At 33.8% G+C, this 16,302-nt stretch overlaps 1 protein-coding gene across 5 annotated transcripts in view; it reads left to right on the forward strand.

The window, feature by feature from the left end:
* CEP290 (centrosomal protein 290) overlaps window positions 1-16,302 on the forward strand; it is a 114,470-nt gene that overhangs the window by 31,131 nt on the left and 67,037 nt on the right. For 4 of the 5 annotated variants that reach the window (XM_084876934.1, XM_084876936.1, XM_084876937.1 and 1 more), the window contains exons 15-23: window positions 2,187-2,287; window positions 2,360-2,447; window positions 3,475-3,587; window positions 5,125-5,209; window positions 5,741-5,883; window positions 9,664-9,828; window positions 10,202-10,351; window positions 12,581-12,696; window positions 16,017-16,119. In XM_084876934.1, coding sequence (XP_084733060.1) covers window positions 2,187-2,287; window positions 2,360-2,447; window positions 3,475-3,587; window positions 5,125-5,209; window positions 5,741-5,883; window positions 9,664-9,828; window positions 10,202-10,351; window positions 12,581-12,696; window positions 16,017-16,119 — 1,064 coding nt within the window. Of the gene's footprint in view, window positions 1-2,186; window positions 2,288-2,359; window positions 2,448-3,474; window positions 3,588-3,765; window positions 4,534-4,757; window positions 4,851-5,124; window positions 5,210-5,740; window positions 5,884-9,663; window positions 9,829-10,201; window positions 10,352-12,580; window positions 12,697-16,016; window positions 16,120-16,302 lie in introns of all 5 variants that reach the window. The other variant, XM_084876938.1, reaches the window with a different exon arrangement.

The raw sequence follows: 16,302 nt of genomic DNA on the forward strand, positions 1-16,302 counted from the left end.
AATGCTCACCTGCCTGCCAGCCTGATCACCCCCTAACCACTGCCCTGCCAGCCTGATTGATGTCTAACTGCTCCCCTTCCAGCTTGTTTGCCCCCAACTTCCCTCCTCTGCTGGCAGGGTCACCCCTAATTGCCCTCCCCTACAGGGTTGATCGCCCCCAACTACCCTCCCATGCAGGTCTGGTCCCTCTGAACTGCCCTCCCTTGCAGGCCTGGTGCCTCCCAACTGTCCTCCCCTGCTTGCCTGCTTGCTCACAACTGCCCTCCCTTGCAGGCCTGGTCCCTATCATCTGCCTTCTCCTGCTGGCCATCTTGTGGTGGCCATCTTGTGTCCACATGGGGGCAGGATCTTTGACCACATGGGGGCAGCCAGCTTGTGCGTTGGAGTGATGGTCAATTTGCATATCACTCTTTTATTAGATAGGATAGAAGCCTGGTGCATGGGTGGGGGCCAACTGGTTTGCCCTGAAGGGTGTCCTAGATCAGAGTGGGATTTCCCATGGGGTGTAGGAATGGCCTGGGCGAGGGGCCTGTGGTAGTTTGCAGGCCAGCCATGCCCCCCTGGTGACCCAAGTGGAGGCTGTGGTATCTGGAATTTATTTACCTTCTACAATTAAACTTTGTAGCCTAGATTGGAGCCAAGCCTATTGCTTGTTCTGTGGCCGACAGCCATTTCTGTTTGGTTTTATGTATCTTCTGTAATTTAAACTTTGTAGCTTGGAGTACAGGCCTGGGCCAGTCAGGGTGTGCGGGAAGCTTTGCTTCCTCCGTGGCCAGAGGCAACCCTATCCTGCTCTCTCCAGCTCTGTGGCTGCTGCCATTTTTCTTGGGATTTATCTTTTATAACTGAAATTTTGTATCTTTGAGTGGAGACCTAGTTTGGCCAGGGTCTGTGGAAAGCTTGGCTTCTGTTGCTGGGGAATCCCAAGCCCCTTAACTGCTCTCTGTGGCCACAGCCATCTTGGTTGGGGTTAATTTGCATACTTGTTCTCATTGGCTGATGGGTGTGGCTTGAGCAGAGTGATGGTTAATTTGCATATTACTCTTTTATTAGGTAGGATGATTACTATACTGTATAAGCCTTTTTAAAACTTTTAAGTACTTGACTTTTATATTTTAGACTGCTTAAATTTTTCTTTGGTTGAGTATTTTAAGGTTACTATTGATTCTAAGAAGTAATAAATATAGCTTGAGAAGTTATATATTGATTTCAGTAAATACCTTATTAGTGAATATTAATGTTTTGCCATTCTAATCTAAATTGCTACTTTAAAATGAAAATAAAGATATAAATAATGATTTTATTTTACTTGGTAAATACCCATTAATGCTTTCTTAGAATTAACATGATCATCTGTAAAAACTGTTATCTAGAGAAATGAAGAATAAGTATTTTATATATATGATTTTTCTGTAAAAATGTGTCTAACTAGGACCCAGAGTCATGCTAGGACCTCAAGTCACACTTCTTTCTCATAGATGGCTTATCACATGATAGCCAACTTCGACCTGAAGTTCCTAAAGTTGACTGAGCCATCCAGATAGCAGTCAAAAACAGCAGATTTTCTATACTGTAAAGGCTGCAAAGCTTGGTTATAAATATTTATATCTGGTTTTCAGAACATAGCTGCTCAAGTAATAGAAAGTTATGATACATGCACACTGTAAGCACCAGACTAGTCATGATAATATTCTTTCTTTTTTTTTTTTTTTTAGAGTTTAAAATGCAAAAGAGTTTATTAGTGAAGCACTGAGACAGAGTGGGTACTCCACAGGCAGAGTAGCCAATATTCTTGATATTGATATTAAATAATGCCTACTCTATGCCAGGCACTGCACTATTTGGGTTGATTTTAATATAGTATCCCTCACAAGCCAAAATGTATATAATTATACAGTTTTAGCCTATGACTTAATTATGTTCTTAATTACTACATAGTACCTTTGTGACAGGCAACCATGGAGAAGATAGATCCTAAATACTTTTTTGTCAGGATTTTCATTAATAATTGTGACAAAATTTAAACTCGGGGTTATAGTTCAAACATCAGGAAAGTTATTGCACAAAATATACCCTATTCTTAATAAATTATAACCAGTTGCTTGATGATAACTAGCTGCTATATGAACTTTTTGTAGTTCATTTGAATGTCGATAATTTTTTAATCACATTACTTTCTATTTTAGGCCTTGAACCGAAGACAATGATTGACTTAACTGAATTTAGAAATAGCAAAAGTTTAAAACAGCATCAGTACAGAGCTGAAAACCAGATTCTTTTGAAAGAGGCAAGTGCAGTAGTCAGTTGGTTATTTTTCTGGTTGAACTAAAGAAAAATACTAATCATTTTTACTTTATAGATTGAAAGTTTAGAGGAAGAACGACTTGACCTGAAAAAAAAAATCCGCCAAATGGCTCAAGACAAAGGAAAAAGAACTGCAAATTCAGGTATACTCAGTTATTCCAAACCTTTGAAAGAATCATTGGGAAATGAATCGTTTGAATCTGAAATTTTCTGTTATGTTAAAAATGACATCTCTATATTACTGTGGTTCTGCTACAAGTTTAGTAAATGAAAATAATGGTTTGATGAAGATTATATAAATGAATGTCTCTTGGTTCAGTCCTGAATCTGGAACTGGTAAACAAATAAACAAAACAAAAACCAATAAAACAAGTGAATAAAAAACTCTCAGCATCATGAACTTTGAAAAATTTACAGTAAAATCTATATTAATTTATAGATAATGCCAGTAAGTTGTGATTAGTAATGATAAAACTTAGTAATTTTTATGTTATATATGTTACTGATAATATTTTATCTTTTCTTTTCTTTTTTTTCTTTTTTTTTTTTTCCCGCGAGGTCCCTCTATTTTATCTTTTCTTAAGAGAGTTATGTGTTGAAAACTTCTTTTAGACATTATTTACTGTATAATGTTTTGCTGAATAAAAATTAGTAATTTTTGTTTGTTTATCTTACATGATATAAAGAGAACAATTGGTTAAGTGTCTTATAGCTGTTGAAGACCATAGAAAAGAAACTTGTTTTTAACTAAGTTCATAAATACCTATGAGTAATATATTTTTTTTGTTTTGTAATTTTTTTTAGCATTTTCATTCCTATAGTACATCAAAAAAGTTCTAGAAGGGTAAAAATTCATAATTTATTAGTATATTAACTAGTTTTCTCATTATTCAAGATTTTTGTCTACTTTCTTTATATGTGTCTTTTAACTATAAATAGAATGAATAGGAATGATAGAGAGGATACAGTATATATTAGTTTCTCACACTAATATCTTGTTAAAAGTGAGTTAAATGAGAAGGTTGTATAGGCTACATTTTTTTCATGGATTTTAGAAGTAATTATTCTATCATTTTTGAGTTAAAACTTGATTCTGGTTTTAAAGAATTAAAGTATTAAAATAATAGGAGAGTTATTTTTATGTCTAATTTGTTATTTTTTTATATATAGGGTTAACAGTTGAGGACCTGAACCTAACAGCAAACTTTTCTCAAGAAAATAGAATGGGAGAAAGACAATTTGATTTCATGAGCCTTGAAAATATGAATGCAGCACATTCAAAGGTAAACAGTATTTGCTATGACAGAGAAAATAAAGAAAATGGTCAGTTCTTCCATTTCTGCCCTATTATCTCACTTTAGACATTGTTATTTTTTATAATTGTTAAATTAAAAAATGCTTTATTTAAATAATCTTTTGATTCAAAGGTTGATTAATGAGAATTATTTATTCTGAATACAGATTAGGAGTTCAGATAAAGTAGAGCTGCTGCATAGGAGAGCATCAATCAGTATTTCAGAATCTTGCCAGAAAGAGTCAGAAGAAAACATGACTGTAGGATCATTACCAAGAATGTTATCTGAAGTTCATCAAAGTGTAGCAAGTGAAGTGGATCCTTTTGTCTCTTTAACTAGACATTCTTCATCTACACAAGTAAATGATAATACACCTCCAGAAACTGTTACAATAAGGGAGATTTTTAAAGCACCATGTCTACAATCGTTAGGAAATCTACAATCTTTAGTCAGTGCCTTTAGTAGGGAGAGTCATGAAGAAATAAACAACTTCCTGTATTCTTCTTCTGAGGACTCTCTGAAGAAAGTGTCAGAAAAAGATCAAGCACCTGAGAAGACAAGTTTCACACAAGAAAGCAATTTGTCTTTACAAGCCTTATCAACAGCTTCAGACTTAACGTGGAAGTTATCACTTAGGCAAAAATCCGCAATATTTTGTCAACAAATTCATGATAATAAAGCTGACATGAATAAATCACAAGTAGCAGCTCCAGAAGATGAGCGTGTGCATGCCCATATAAAAAGTGCTGATAGTTTGAAAGAAGATATAAGAAAAAGTAAAGTACCCTTACAGGCAGAGATTTTGAAAAGTAAATTTGAAGTTAATCTTCCAGATCCTGTGCCTGTTAATGCACAGTCAGAATTGTCTCAGGTAGATCCAATTGAAAATGTTACAGAACAGCTATGGAGAGAACTAGTATTTCTTAGATCTCAGGTGAGCTTTTCTCCAAATTGCATCCTGGGATTGCTTTTTTATTAACTCTCTTTTTTTTTTTTTAATTTATTTTCTAACAAAGTTCCATAAGTAATTACAATAAGATTTTTTAATGTTTGAACATTAGCATTAATTTATGCACATTCTATTTTTTTTTTATCTAAAAATGCACTACATTCGATATGAACTCATTAACTTGCCTAATTTATTAAATATTTCTTTAGAATGAAGTCATAGCACAGGATTTATTGATCAAGGAAGCACAGAGTAGAAATGCAGAACTAGAGCTTGAACGTCATAGAAGCCAGGCAGAACAGGTAGTGTGAATATTAAAACAGATGATGGTGGTACTAAAGACAGAACCCTTCTTTGTATCTGTTTTCTTTTTGCCATTGGTATAGGGGTCAGGGGAGGGAGAAGATGGGAAGAGGATCACCATCTGCTTTATCATTTAGATTTTATTTTTCTGGCTATTATGTCTCTATAACTTATATTTGGTGTGTTACACCTCAGTCAAACTTTGTTAAAAGTTCAGAACTAAACTATTGTGATATTTTGTTAAAAAAATAATTTCACTTATGTTTTGTTCAGAATGAATTTCTTTCAAGAGAACTAATTGAAAAAGAAAGAGATTTAGAAAGAAGTAAAACAATAATAGCCAAATTTCAGAGTAAATGTAAGTTACTATTATCTCTAATTTTTCTTTACTTATTTATCTTATGCTGAAAATCATGGATCTGAAAGGACTTTAATATACTCTGTTTTCTAATCTGTTTTAGCCTTAATTACTTCTATAAGGTATAGATGTTAGTTTCTCTCTTTCATCCATTTGGTTTGTTCTGATATATCCATAGTTGAAGAATGTTCTTAGTCTGAATATTTTTGTGATTATAAATAAGTCTAATTTTTCTGTATTATTCTCCAATGAAAGTAAACGAATTTTTAAAAAATTTAATGAAGTGAAGGCAAAATATGCTTATGATTTATTTCTTTGAACTATGAGATATGTATATGCATATAGTTTCAATAAGTATATCATTCAGCTCAACTATTCACACATTGGATTTATAGTTGAACTTTTTTTGCGTATTTATTTGTATTTTACAAATGAGTTATTTTTACTATATGTGAATTATTTGTCATCGGTATAGAATAGTGCAAATGGTGTAAAGTTTATTCATTCAATGCGAAACATATATCATTATAGTAAAAGAATTAGTTGAAGAAAATAAACATCTTGAAGGAGGTATGAAAGAAATATTGCAAGCTATTAAGGAAATGCAGAAAGGACCTGATGTTAATGGAGGAGAAACATCTCTAATAATTCCTAGTCTTGAAAGACTAGTTAATGTAAGTTATGTTTTTATATTAATGGGTTCATTTTGTTGTTTCATCAACTTTAATGATATTGTTCACTGTCTTACTAGTCTATACAGTTTCTGATAAGACATTTGCTGTCAGTTGAGTCATTCTTCCCTGTATGTAATGTGTTTTTTTTTTTCCTCAGGCTGCTTTCAAAACTTTCTCTTTATAATTGTTTTTTACCAGTTTGACTATAATGTGCCTGAGTGTGTGTGCACACACATTTGTATATATGTATATGTATCTTGTTTGGCGTTTGCTGAACTTCTTGAATCTATTTACTTACGTTACTCACCACAATTAGGAAATTTTCTACCGGTGATTTCTTTAATTACTTCTTTCTGTTCCATTCTCTTTGGAATTCCAGTGAAACATTTTATATGTTTTATAAGAGAGTGTGTGTTATTTAATTTAAAAAAATTATTTTAGAGAGGAAGGGAGAAAGAAACAAAGAAATATCGGTTGGCTACCTCCTGAATGTGCCTGGACCAGGGGTCAAACCCTCACTTCCGCCTGGGTTTGTGCCCTGACTGGAAATAGAACCCGTCACTTTTGGGTTTTGGGACGACATTCCCACCAACTAAGCCACCTCAGCCAGAGCCTCAGTGAAACATTTTAGACCTTTTGATGTCCAGAGGTCCCTGAAGCTGGTTCATTTTTTTTCCTAATTTGTTTTTTTCTTCTCCTAGTTGTATAATTGCTACTGCTTTTTCTTATGTTCACTGATACTTTCTTCTGTCCTCACCATTCTTCTGCTTCAGTGGTCAGCTTTAGACCTTGCATAGTTTTTACACAGAAATTGAAAAATCCCTTTTGCTAGCTTTTTTTTTCTTTCTGGGATTCCCCTTTCCCTTTTGTGTGGCTTTGGGCTGGCTCTGACCTCTGGTTTTGTAGGCCAACAAGTTGACAGGTCACTGCAACTGCAGGCTGCCCCCAGAGGAAAGCTTTAAAAATGGCAAATCACTCCTGGCTGTTCCCCTTTTTAAAGTAACAAGTTCTCTTCAAAATCTGTTTGCTTTTGTTTATTTTCTAGAATCTTTAAGTAATCATTTTTGTATTGTTAAATGTGGTAGGGTAGGTCTGTGAGAATCTTTTTTTTTTTTAATGTATTTTATTGATTTTGTTTACAGAGAGGAAGAGAGAGGGATAGAGAGTTAGAAACATCGATGAGAGAGAAACATCAATCAGCTGCCTCTTGCACATCCCCCATTGGAGATGTTCCCGCAACCAGAATCGATCCTGGAACCCTTCAGTCTGCAGGCCGACGCTCTATCCACTGAGCCAAACTGGTTTAGATCTGTGAGAATCTTATACAACAAAACTAAAAGTATAATAGAATGTAGTAAGAATATTTTAAATATATAAAGAATTAAGCATTGCTAAAGGAAATATTTTAGCCATCAAATAATATCCTACTTATATTTACCATATAAGGACTTAAAAAATTTCACAGTATTAATGATATTAGATATATTTTAGTAAACTATGCATTTAGATTTTTAATATTTTATTTATGTAATCTGACCACATTTATGTTGTTTCCTAAATTTGTGATTGATTTAAATATAAAAACATCTTATTATTCTTTGAAATTTTTTTAATGATGACCAGTCAATAGTTGAATGCTTTTTGTTAATGACACTATATTATTAGGAGAGATAGATGATAAAAACTACCTGAGGCAGGAAAATCATTTGACATAATTTAGGAGAACAAATTGATTTCTTCTGTTATTCATTCTGACTTTTCTTTTGCCTCTACTATTTTAAATGTCTAAAATGATTCTATCTTTTATCTATTATGCTGCCCACTGCTAATATTATATCCCAGATTAAATTTTATTCTCCAAGGGAAACTGTTTAGTAAGTGAATAGAATAGGAAATTTTACCTCTATTTCAATTCATAGTCCCTGGCCTTCCTACGGCCACTGCTTCCCTAGGTCTTTGTCTGCATTTATTCTGGGCTGTCATTTTTTTTTTTTTTTCTGAAATATATTCCTGTCTAAAACTCACAAATAACTTAATAATACCTCCTGTAAGAAATCTTCAGAATCTTGAGATCAGATAATTCTGGTTTATGCACTTCAGTTCACTTTCTATTGTTATAATTTGTTTTTTCAGGTCCCTGAGTCACTATCTAATTTCGTATTACCGTATTTTTCGGACCATAAGACGCACTTTTTTCCCCCCAGAAGTGGGGGGGAAAAGTCCCTGCGTCTTATGGTCCAAATATAGCCTACACATATACTTTAAAAAAAAAGTTTTTTTACTTGCCCGGCTCTGTGTGGTCTCTGTGTGCTTGCCCGGCTCTGTGTGCTTGCTGCAGCCACTGTCCATTCCTCCGTGCCCAGAGTGTTTGCCCCACTCTGTAAACCCCGAGTGGTAGAGGAGTTCCCATGTATGGTAGTCAGCCTCCATGCCCTCGCTGCAGCCATATCTCCATGTCAGCCCAGGTGCGGTGTACGGTAACTGCGTAATCCAAACCGTAATCATCGCCTGTACATTTTGTCTTTTGCTGGCTGTATTTGTTAATAATGGTTCTAAATGCTGCTGTTTACTTTACAGGGTTGATTACATGTGTTTATGACTGTGATGTTGAGTTTTAATGCACATAAAATATTTTAGGACACTATTTGTTTCAGAATCTTTTTTTCTTCATTTCCCTTCTCTAAAAACTGGTGCGTCTTATGGTCCGGTGCGTCTTATGGTCCGAAAAATACGGCATTTTACCAAAAAAACCTATAGATGGCATGGTGCTATTTCTTAGCAGCAGAACTAACTCAACTACTTTGTTGTCTGTCAGAAATCCCCTCCTACCTATTTCTGTCTTCCTGGTATCCCTTTGAATTAGTATATCTTGTTACTTTACATGTCCTGCTCTGAGCTCTTAGGGTAAAGGCTTCCTTTTATGAATCTGCTACCCAGAGTTCAGCACCAGTTCACCTTCCTGAGTATGAGATTACATTTGGTTTTATTAATCCTACCACTTTGTCTTCAACCTTTACTTCTGAAGCTTTACTTTGCCTTTAAAAGGTTTCTTCCATATAGTTATTTTAAAGTCCATTATTATTATGTACTTATGTACAATATATGGATTTATGATTGTTGGAGAATTAGGACAATGAAGGCGCTTTGATATTCTAATTTTTTGACATTATTTTTGCTTATCTAGCACTTTTGGGTAATACTATATTATCACACTTTGCCTGTGTTACCATGTGTGCTTCAACTGTGGAGAGGAAGCAATGGAAAATTCACTTAATTGATGTAGTAACTTTCATTTCTTTGCTCATGCTTTAAATTTAGGTGCTCATAGTTTCAAAGTATTTTCATGTATATCTCATTTTGACTTCAACATTGTGAAGTTGACAGAGCTAATATTATTTACTCTTCTTTAGAGATAAGGAAACTAAAGTATAAAGAATTTGAGTCACTTGCCAAGCTAGTAAAAGATTGGTTAAGATATGAACCCTTTGTCATTATGTTCCTATTCAGTTGGTTTACTAGTCTGCCAATCTACTAAGGTTAGCTAGATGTTTGCTAATTTTCATAATAAAGTAGTTACTAAACTTGGTAATACTGTTGTAAGTTAAAATAGTTTTATAAATTTAAATTCATTAATAAGAAATAGATTTGACTTATTTTGTTATTATACATGGCAATGGGAATAGTAAAATGCTTAAATGTAAATTTTATTTAAAAGTAGATTTTTATACTATGATTTTAATGTTTTCTTCATATTTCTTAAATATAACCTAAATCTATTAGGCAATGGAGTCAAAGAATGCAGAAGGAATCTTTGATGTCAATCTCCATTTGAAAACCCAAGTTGACCAATTTACTGGGAGGAATGAAGAATTAAGACAGGAGCTCAGGGAAGCTCGGAAGGAGGCTATAAATTATTCTCAGCAGTTGGCAAAAGCAAATTTAAAGGTGAGAATTTTATCAAGTAAAATATAATGTTAAGCACTGAACATAGGTATAATATGAAACTTTTTTTTTTTTTAAATGACTACTTTATTAGAAAATGCCCCTTGAATTAATTTTTCATCACTAAGAAAACACCTGTTTGGATTTTTATTATAAAATTATGTGGAAAAATAAGTGTCTTATAATGTAACAAAATATAAAAATTCTAAGTGTACTAGTATACAAAGGCATTTCTAAGTGGAAATTAAATTATGGTTTAATTCCTGGCAGGGCATTTATATGTCTACTTTTAAAAAAATATTCAGTTATTGCTTTTAAATTTGTCTTCCTTTGGGTATAGAGATGTGATTCTCATTCCTGAACTCTTTATTTCCAGATTGATCATCTTGAAAAAGAAACCAATCTTTTACGGAAATCAGAAGGATCAAATGTTGTTTTTAAAGGGGTAGACTTGCCTGATGGAATAGCACCATCTAGTGCCAATATTATTAATTCTCTGAATGAATATTTAATACATATTTTACAGGTACTAAAATTTTTATATATGAATAACAATTGATAGTATGTTGTTCAATTTAGTCTTCACATATTTTTTGAGTTCTTAACATATTAACAGAGGTATATTTTAATGGATTTTGATGTTAGATGGAATGTAATAGATAAAATTAATTCCATTTATCTGCATGAGAAGCATACTGATACACCTTGTTCACTGGATATCATTCATATGAAATATATGATTGACAGTTGGAATAATATACAGCTGTTCTAAACTGTAATGTATAAATGAAATGAGCACTTTTATTTATGTATTTATTTTATTATTATGTTTTATCCTCACCTAAGGATGTGTTTTTTAAAAGAGAGGAAGGAAGAGAGAGAAAAGAGAGTCTCACACACACAGACACAGAGAGAGACATCGATTGGTTGCCTCTCATATGCACCCCGACCTGGGATCAAACATTCAACATAGGTAGTGCTCTGACTGAAAAAGGAACCCACAACCTTTTAATGAATGGGATAATACTCCAACCAATGAGCCATCAGACCAGGGCTAACATGGGCACTTCTGTTTTTTGCTTGTTAGAAAAGCAATTGAAGTGAATAAAGTCTTTTTAGTATGATGGTTAAAATTATTTCTTTTTTTAACTGCAAGAAGAAGAAAACTAAATTCTCTTTTATTTCTTTTTTTTTTCTTTTTTCTTTTTTTTAATTTACTCTGTAAAGTGTTAGTTAATCAGCAAATTAGATTGTGGACTGCTTGCCCTCTGTTTCTCAGTTTTGCCATCTATATCATGATTATTATGAATGGCCTCACAAAGGATGCTTTTCATTATTTCATTTGAAGTGTTACTACCCATAACCTTACATATATTACAGTATAATTACAAAAATGAGTTAAAATAATATTTTTTATTATAAGCACTTCTGTTTCCCCTTCCTAGATAATCCATTTCTGAATATACTTGAGTTAAGATTTTCAAATTCTTATTTTTATATTTGGAAATTATATTAATGAATCTTTTTCTGGATATTGGAATTTATATGCTATCTTTAGTTAGGCAGCAGCAACCTTAATTACTTAGAACATCACTTTATAATTAGCATTATACATTACTTTTTTTTTTTAATTAATTTTTTTATTTTTTATTTTTTTTAAATCAATCTTTATTGTTCATATTATTACAAAGGTTCCTCATTTCTTCCCCCCTCCACCAGGTTCCCACCCAATCCTTCGCCCCCCTCCCCTCCCCCATTGTCCTCACATTACTTTTAATGTAGGACCCAGCCGGCAGCTGGGGAAGGAAGGCCCCGATCAGCCATGATTGCCGGCCAGGCCTAGGGACCCTACCTGTGCATTAATTTCATGCACCAGGCCTCTAGTCTTTATAAAAAACATGAGAAGCACTATGTAGCATAGAGAGAGAGCACTGATTGGGAATCTAAAAATTTTTTTAAAGTAATAAAACAGGTAATTGGACTTCAATCCTAAGACAGCACAGAGTGAGGGAAGTAGCAAGGCCTTTGGAGTCAGACAGGCCTGACCTACAGTGATGCATATATTTAAGGTACCTGTCACCAAGCTCAGCATTAATACTTAGGAAATGGTTGCTAAAGGTACTGCTAATGGGTTTTATTGTTGAATAAGTTACTTAACCTTCTAAGTCTCAATTTCTTTTATCTTTGAAAAGAATTAATTAGAATAATTCAAGTGGAGATATATATATATACACTAGAGGCCCAGTGCATGAAATTCATGCACGGGTGGGTTCCTAGGCCTGGCTGGCAATCAGGGCTGATTGGGGCCTCTGGTTGTTGTCCGGGGCCTACCTTCATTCTGCTCCAACTCCTGGTGGTCAGCTCATGTCATGGCGAGCAGTCAAACTCCCAAAGGGACAATTTGCATATTAGCCTTTTATTATGTAGGATATTCATGAAAGGGTATGTGGGACTGAGTGACTAAAGATAAGGATACAACTACTGCATTTGATAATTTGTGTGGTTACTGTAACTATCATATATAATAAAATTAATTTTACCTGTGTTATAGTACTTATCTTTTCCATATATTGCCTCATTCCATATGCCTTAAACGAAAATATTCAAAATAATCATAGGAATGATCTGTGCTACTTATGGTGACTGTTCTCCTTTCTATAGTTTTCTATACTCTTGCCAGAATATAAATTTCTACCTTCAGGTTTAAAATGTATTCTGATGTTTTTTACATTCTTATTTCTAAATCCACTTTTAGGAACTGGAATATAAAGAAAACAACTTAAAAGATTTAGAAGATTCTCTTGAAGAGTATAACAGAAAATTTGCAGTAATTCGTCATCAACAAAGCTTATTATATAAAGAATATCTGAGGTATAACTGTTGACAACATTTTATAAATATAATTGCAGCATATTCATGTTAATAATGAACAGAACATGGAAATTTACATATTTTGTTTACTCTTCCCTCTTGCCTCTTCCACTCTATCTGTGTCATTTTAGTATCTAAAATATTCTGTTACAGTAATACCTTTTTCATGGAGGTGTTCTGAAACAAGTGAGTTATATGAAAATGGTCAGATATGAGAATTTTATAAATGTCATGGCACATATGAACATCATCAGGGATATTGGCCTGTACTTCTTTTTCTTTGTAGTGTCTTTATCTAGTTTTGGAATTAGGATAATGCTTGCCTCATGGAAAATGCTTGAAAGTATTCCTTCCACTCGGATTTTTGGACTAGTTTGAGGAGGGTAGGTATTAGTTCTTTAATTATTTGGTAAAATTTTCCTGTGAAGCTATCTGGTTTTTGTTTTGTTTTGTTTTTATTGATTCAATTTCATAGTTTGTTTATCGCTCTATTCAGGTTTTCTGATACTTGATTAAACATTGGAAGATTATAGTTTTTGAGGGTTTTTTTCACTTTGTCCAGGTTTTCAGCTTGTTGGCATACAGATGTTTAGTATTTTCTTACAATCCTTTGTAATTCTGTGGTGTCAGTTGTTACATCACCTCTTTCATTTCTGATTCTATTTATTTGGGTCCTCTCTCATTGTTGGTTGATAATTCTGGCTAAAGGTTCATCAATCTTATTTATTTTTCCACCTCTTGGTTTTATTGATCTTTTGTATTGTTTTTTTTTTTTTTTTTTTAGTCTTTGTCATTTATTTCCCTTCTGATCTTTATTATATTCTTCCTTCTACTTTCTCTGGGCTTTTCTTGTTGTTCTCTTATTAATTCTTTAAATTGTGGGGTTAGATTGTTTATTAAAATTTTTTCTTGTTCCTTGAGATAGGCCTGTAGTGCTATGAACTTTGCGCTCTGTACTGCCTTTGTTGTATCCCATAGATTTTGGGTTGTTGGGTGTTCATTTTCATTTATTTCCAGGAAGTTATTTATTTCTTCTTTGATCTCATTGGTAACCCATTCACTCTTTAATAACAAACCATTTAACCTCCATGTGTTTGGCCGTTTTGGATGTTTTTATTGCAGGTGATTTCTAGTGTACATCAGAGTGATCTAAGAAGATGCTTGATATGATTTCAATCTTCTTGAACTTCTAGAGACTTAGTTTAGTCCTAACATGTGGTCTATCTTTGAGAATGCCCCATGTGCACTTGAGAAGAATGTATGTTCTCTAACTTTGGGGTGAAATATTCAGTAAATGACAATTGAATCCATTTAATCTAATGTGTTGTTTAGTGTTGCTGTTTCCTTCTTGATTTTTTTGTCTAGAAGATTTGTTCAGTGATGTTAGTGGTTTGTAAAAGTCTCCTACTATGATTGTATTCCTGTTGATCTCTCACCTAAAATCCTCCAGAAACATTGTTATATATTTGGTTGCTCCTGTATTGGGTGCATATATATTTACCAGGATTATATCCTCTTTTTGGATAAATCCCTTTAGTATTATGAAGTAGCCTTAATTGTCTTTACAATGGTATCTTTTGAAGTCTATTTTCTCAGATCTGAGTGTTGTTACCCCAGCTTTCTATTTCGTTTCAATTTGCATGGACAATTTTTTTCTATCTCTTCACTTTCATCCTTTGTGAGTCTTTTGTTCTGAAGTTTGTCTCTTATATACAGCATATAAATGGATCTTGTTTTCTTATCCATTCAGCTACCCTATGTATTTTTTAATATATTTTAATTGATTTTAGAGAGGAAGGGAGAGGGAGAGAGAGATAGAAACATCAATATTGCCAGAGAATCATTGTTCAGCTGCCTTCTGCACGCCCCCTACTGGGATTGAGCCCACAGCCTGGATATGTGCCCTTAACTGGAATTGAACCAGGAAGCCTTCCATCTGCAGGCTGACACTATCCACTGAGTCAAACCGGCTAGGGCTACTTTATATCTTTTGATTGGAGCATAAGTCATTTACATTGAAGGTTATTATTGATAGGTACCTATTTGTTGCCATTTTTATTCTTTATGCCTGTGATACATCTTTTTTTTATTTAAAGTTTTACATATGTCTCCTTTTTCCCCGATTGACCACCCCCAACCCCCATTCCCACCCTTGAGGGCAAGCCCCAACTGCCCCAGTTTCTATGCCCATTGGTTATGCTAATATGTATGCCTATAATTTTTTTGGTTGATCTCTATTCCTTCCCCCTCTCCCCCCTCCGTCTTCTCCCACCATTTGTCTCTGGGTCTATTTTTGTTCATCAGTTTATGTTATCATTATATCTCACATATGAATGAGATCATGTGATATTTATCTTTCTTCAACTGGCTTATTTCATTTAGCATAATATTCTCCAGTTCCAGCCATGCTGATGCAAATGATAAAAGTCCTTCTTTTTTATAGCGGCGTAGTATTCCCTTGTGTAGATGTAGCTCAGTTTTTTAATCCACTCATCTGCTGATGGGTACTTAGGCTGTTTCTAAATCTTAACTATTGTAAATTATGCTGCTATTAACATAGAAGTGCATATATCCTTTCTGATGGGTGTTTCTGGTTTCTTGGGATATAGTCCTAGAAGTGAGATTACTAAGTCAAAGGGGAGTTCCATTTTTAACTTTTTGAGGAAACTCTATACTGACTTATTTTATATCCAATGATTTCTAATTTTATTTGTATTCTAAATATTTTGCAAGTAGTTAACACCCAAGTTTAAGAGTAGGGTAAGAATATTGATACTTGATTTCCAGAATTAGTTTGAGGGATTGTCTATTTTCCTAATGATTTTCTAGTTTTGATAAAATCTTCATAAGATTCAGCAGCCATTGTTATATTGGTACAATTGTAGGGTGGTGGTTCATGGTATCATGAAAATGATTGATAAAATTTTTTTTTACCTTGCATTTATTATGTAAAAAATGTCACTTTCAGGCTAAATCTTTTTTGAAGAGAATTTTGATATTCTTATGTTATTAGGTACTGAGTAGCTACAGTACTCTTTAAGAATATGTTTTAATTGATTTCAGAGAGGAAGGGAGAGAGAAATAGAAACATTAATTATGCGAGTGAATTATTGATTGGATGCCTCCTGCATACCCCTGACTGGGGATCGAGTCTATAACCCAGGCATGTGCCCTGATGGAATAAAACTGTGACCTGGTTTATAGGTTGACAATCAATCACTGAGACGACAGTGACTCTGGTTTTATGAGACTTTTTCTCTTCCTGTGGTAAATATTTTATTATGTTTAGCATATTGTCATGTTTGTTTTTATTTTTTTAGTGAAAAGGAGAAATGGAAAACAGAATCTGAAGCAATGAAAGAGGAAAAGAAAAAACTTGATAGTCAAATTCAACAAGATGCTATAAAAGTAAAAGAATATAATGTAAGTAAAACACTTTTGAAGTCAATATCTGATATTGTAGTCCGGCTTGAGTTGCTCAGTGGTTGAGCATCACCCATGAACCCTGAGGTCACAGTTCAATTCCACGTCTGTGCACATACGGGTGTGATCCCCTATAGGTGGTATCCAGAAGGTAGCAGATCAATGATTCTCTCTCATGAGGGA

This window comes from Pipistrellus hanaki (genome assembly GCF_964339955.1).
Source record: "Pipistrellus hanaki genome assembly, chromosome: 3".
NCBI lineage: Eukaryota > Metazoa > Chordata > Mammalia > Chiroptera > Vespertilionidae > Pipistrellus > Pipistrellus hanaki.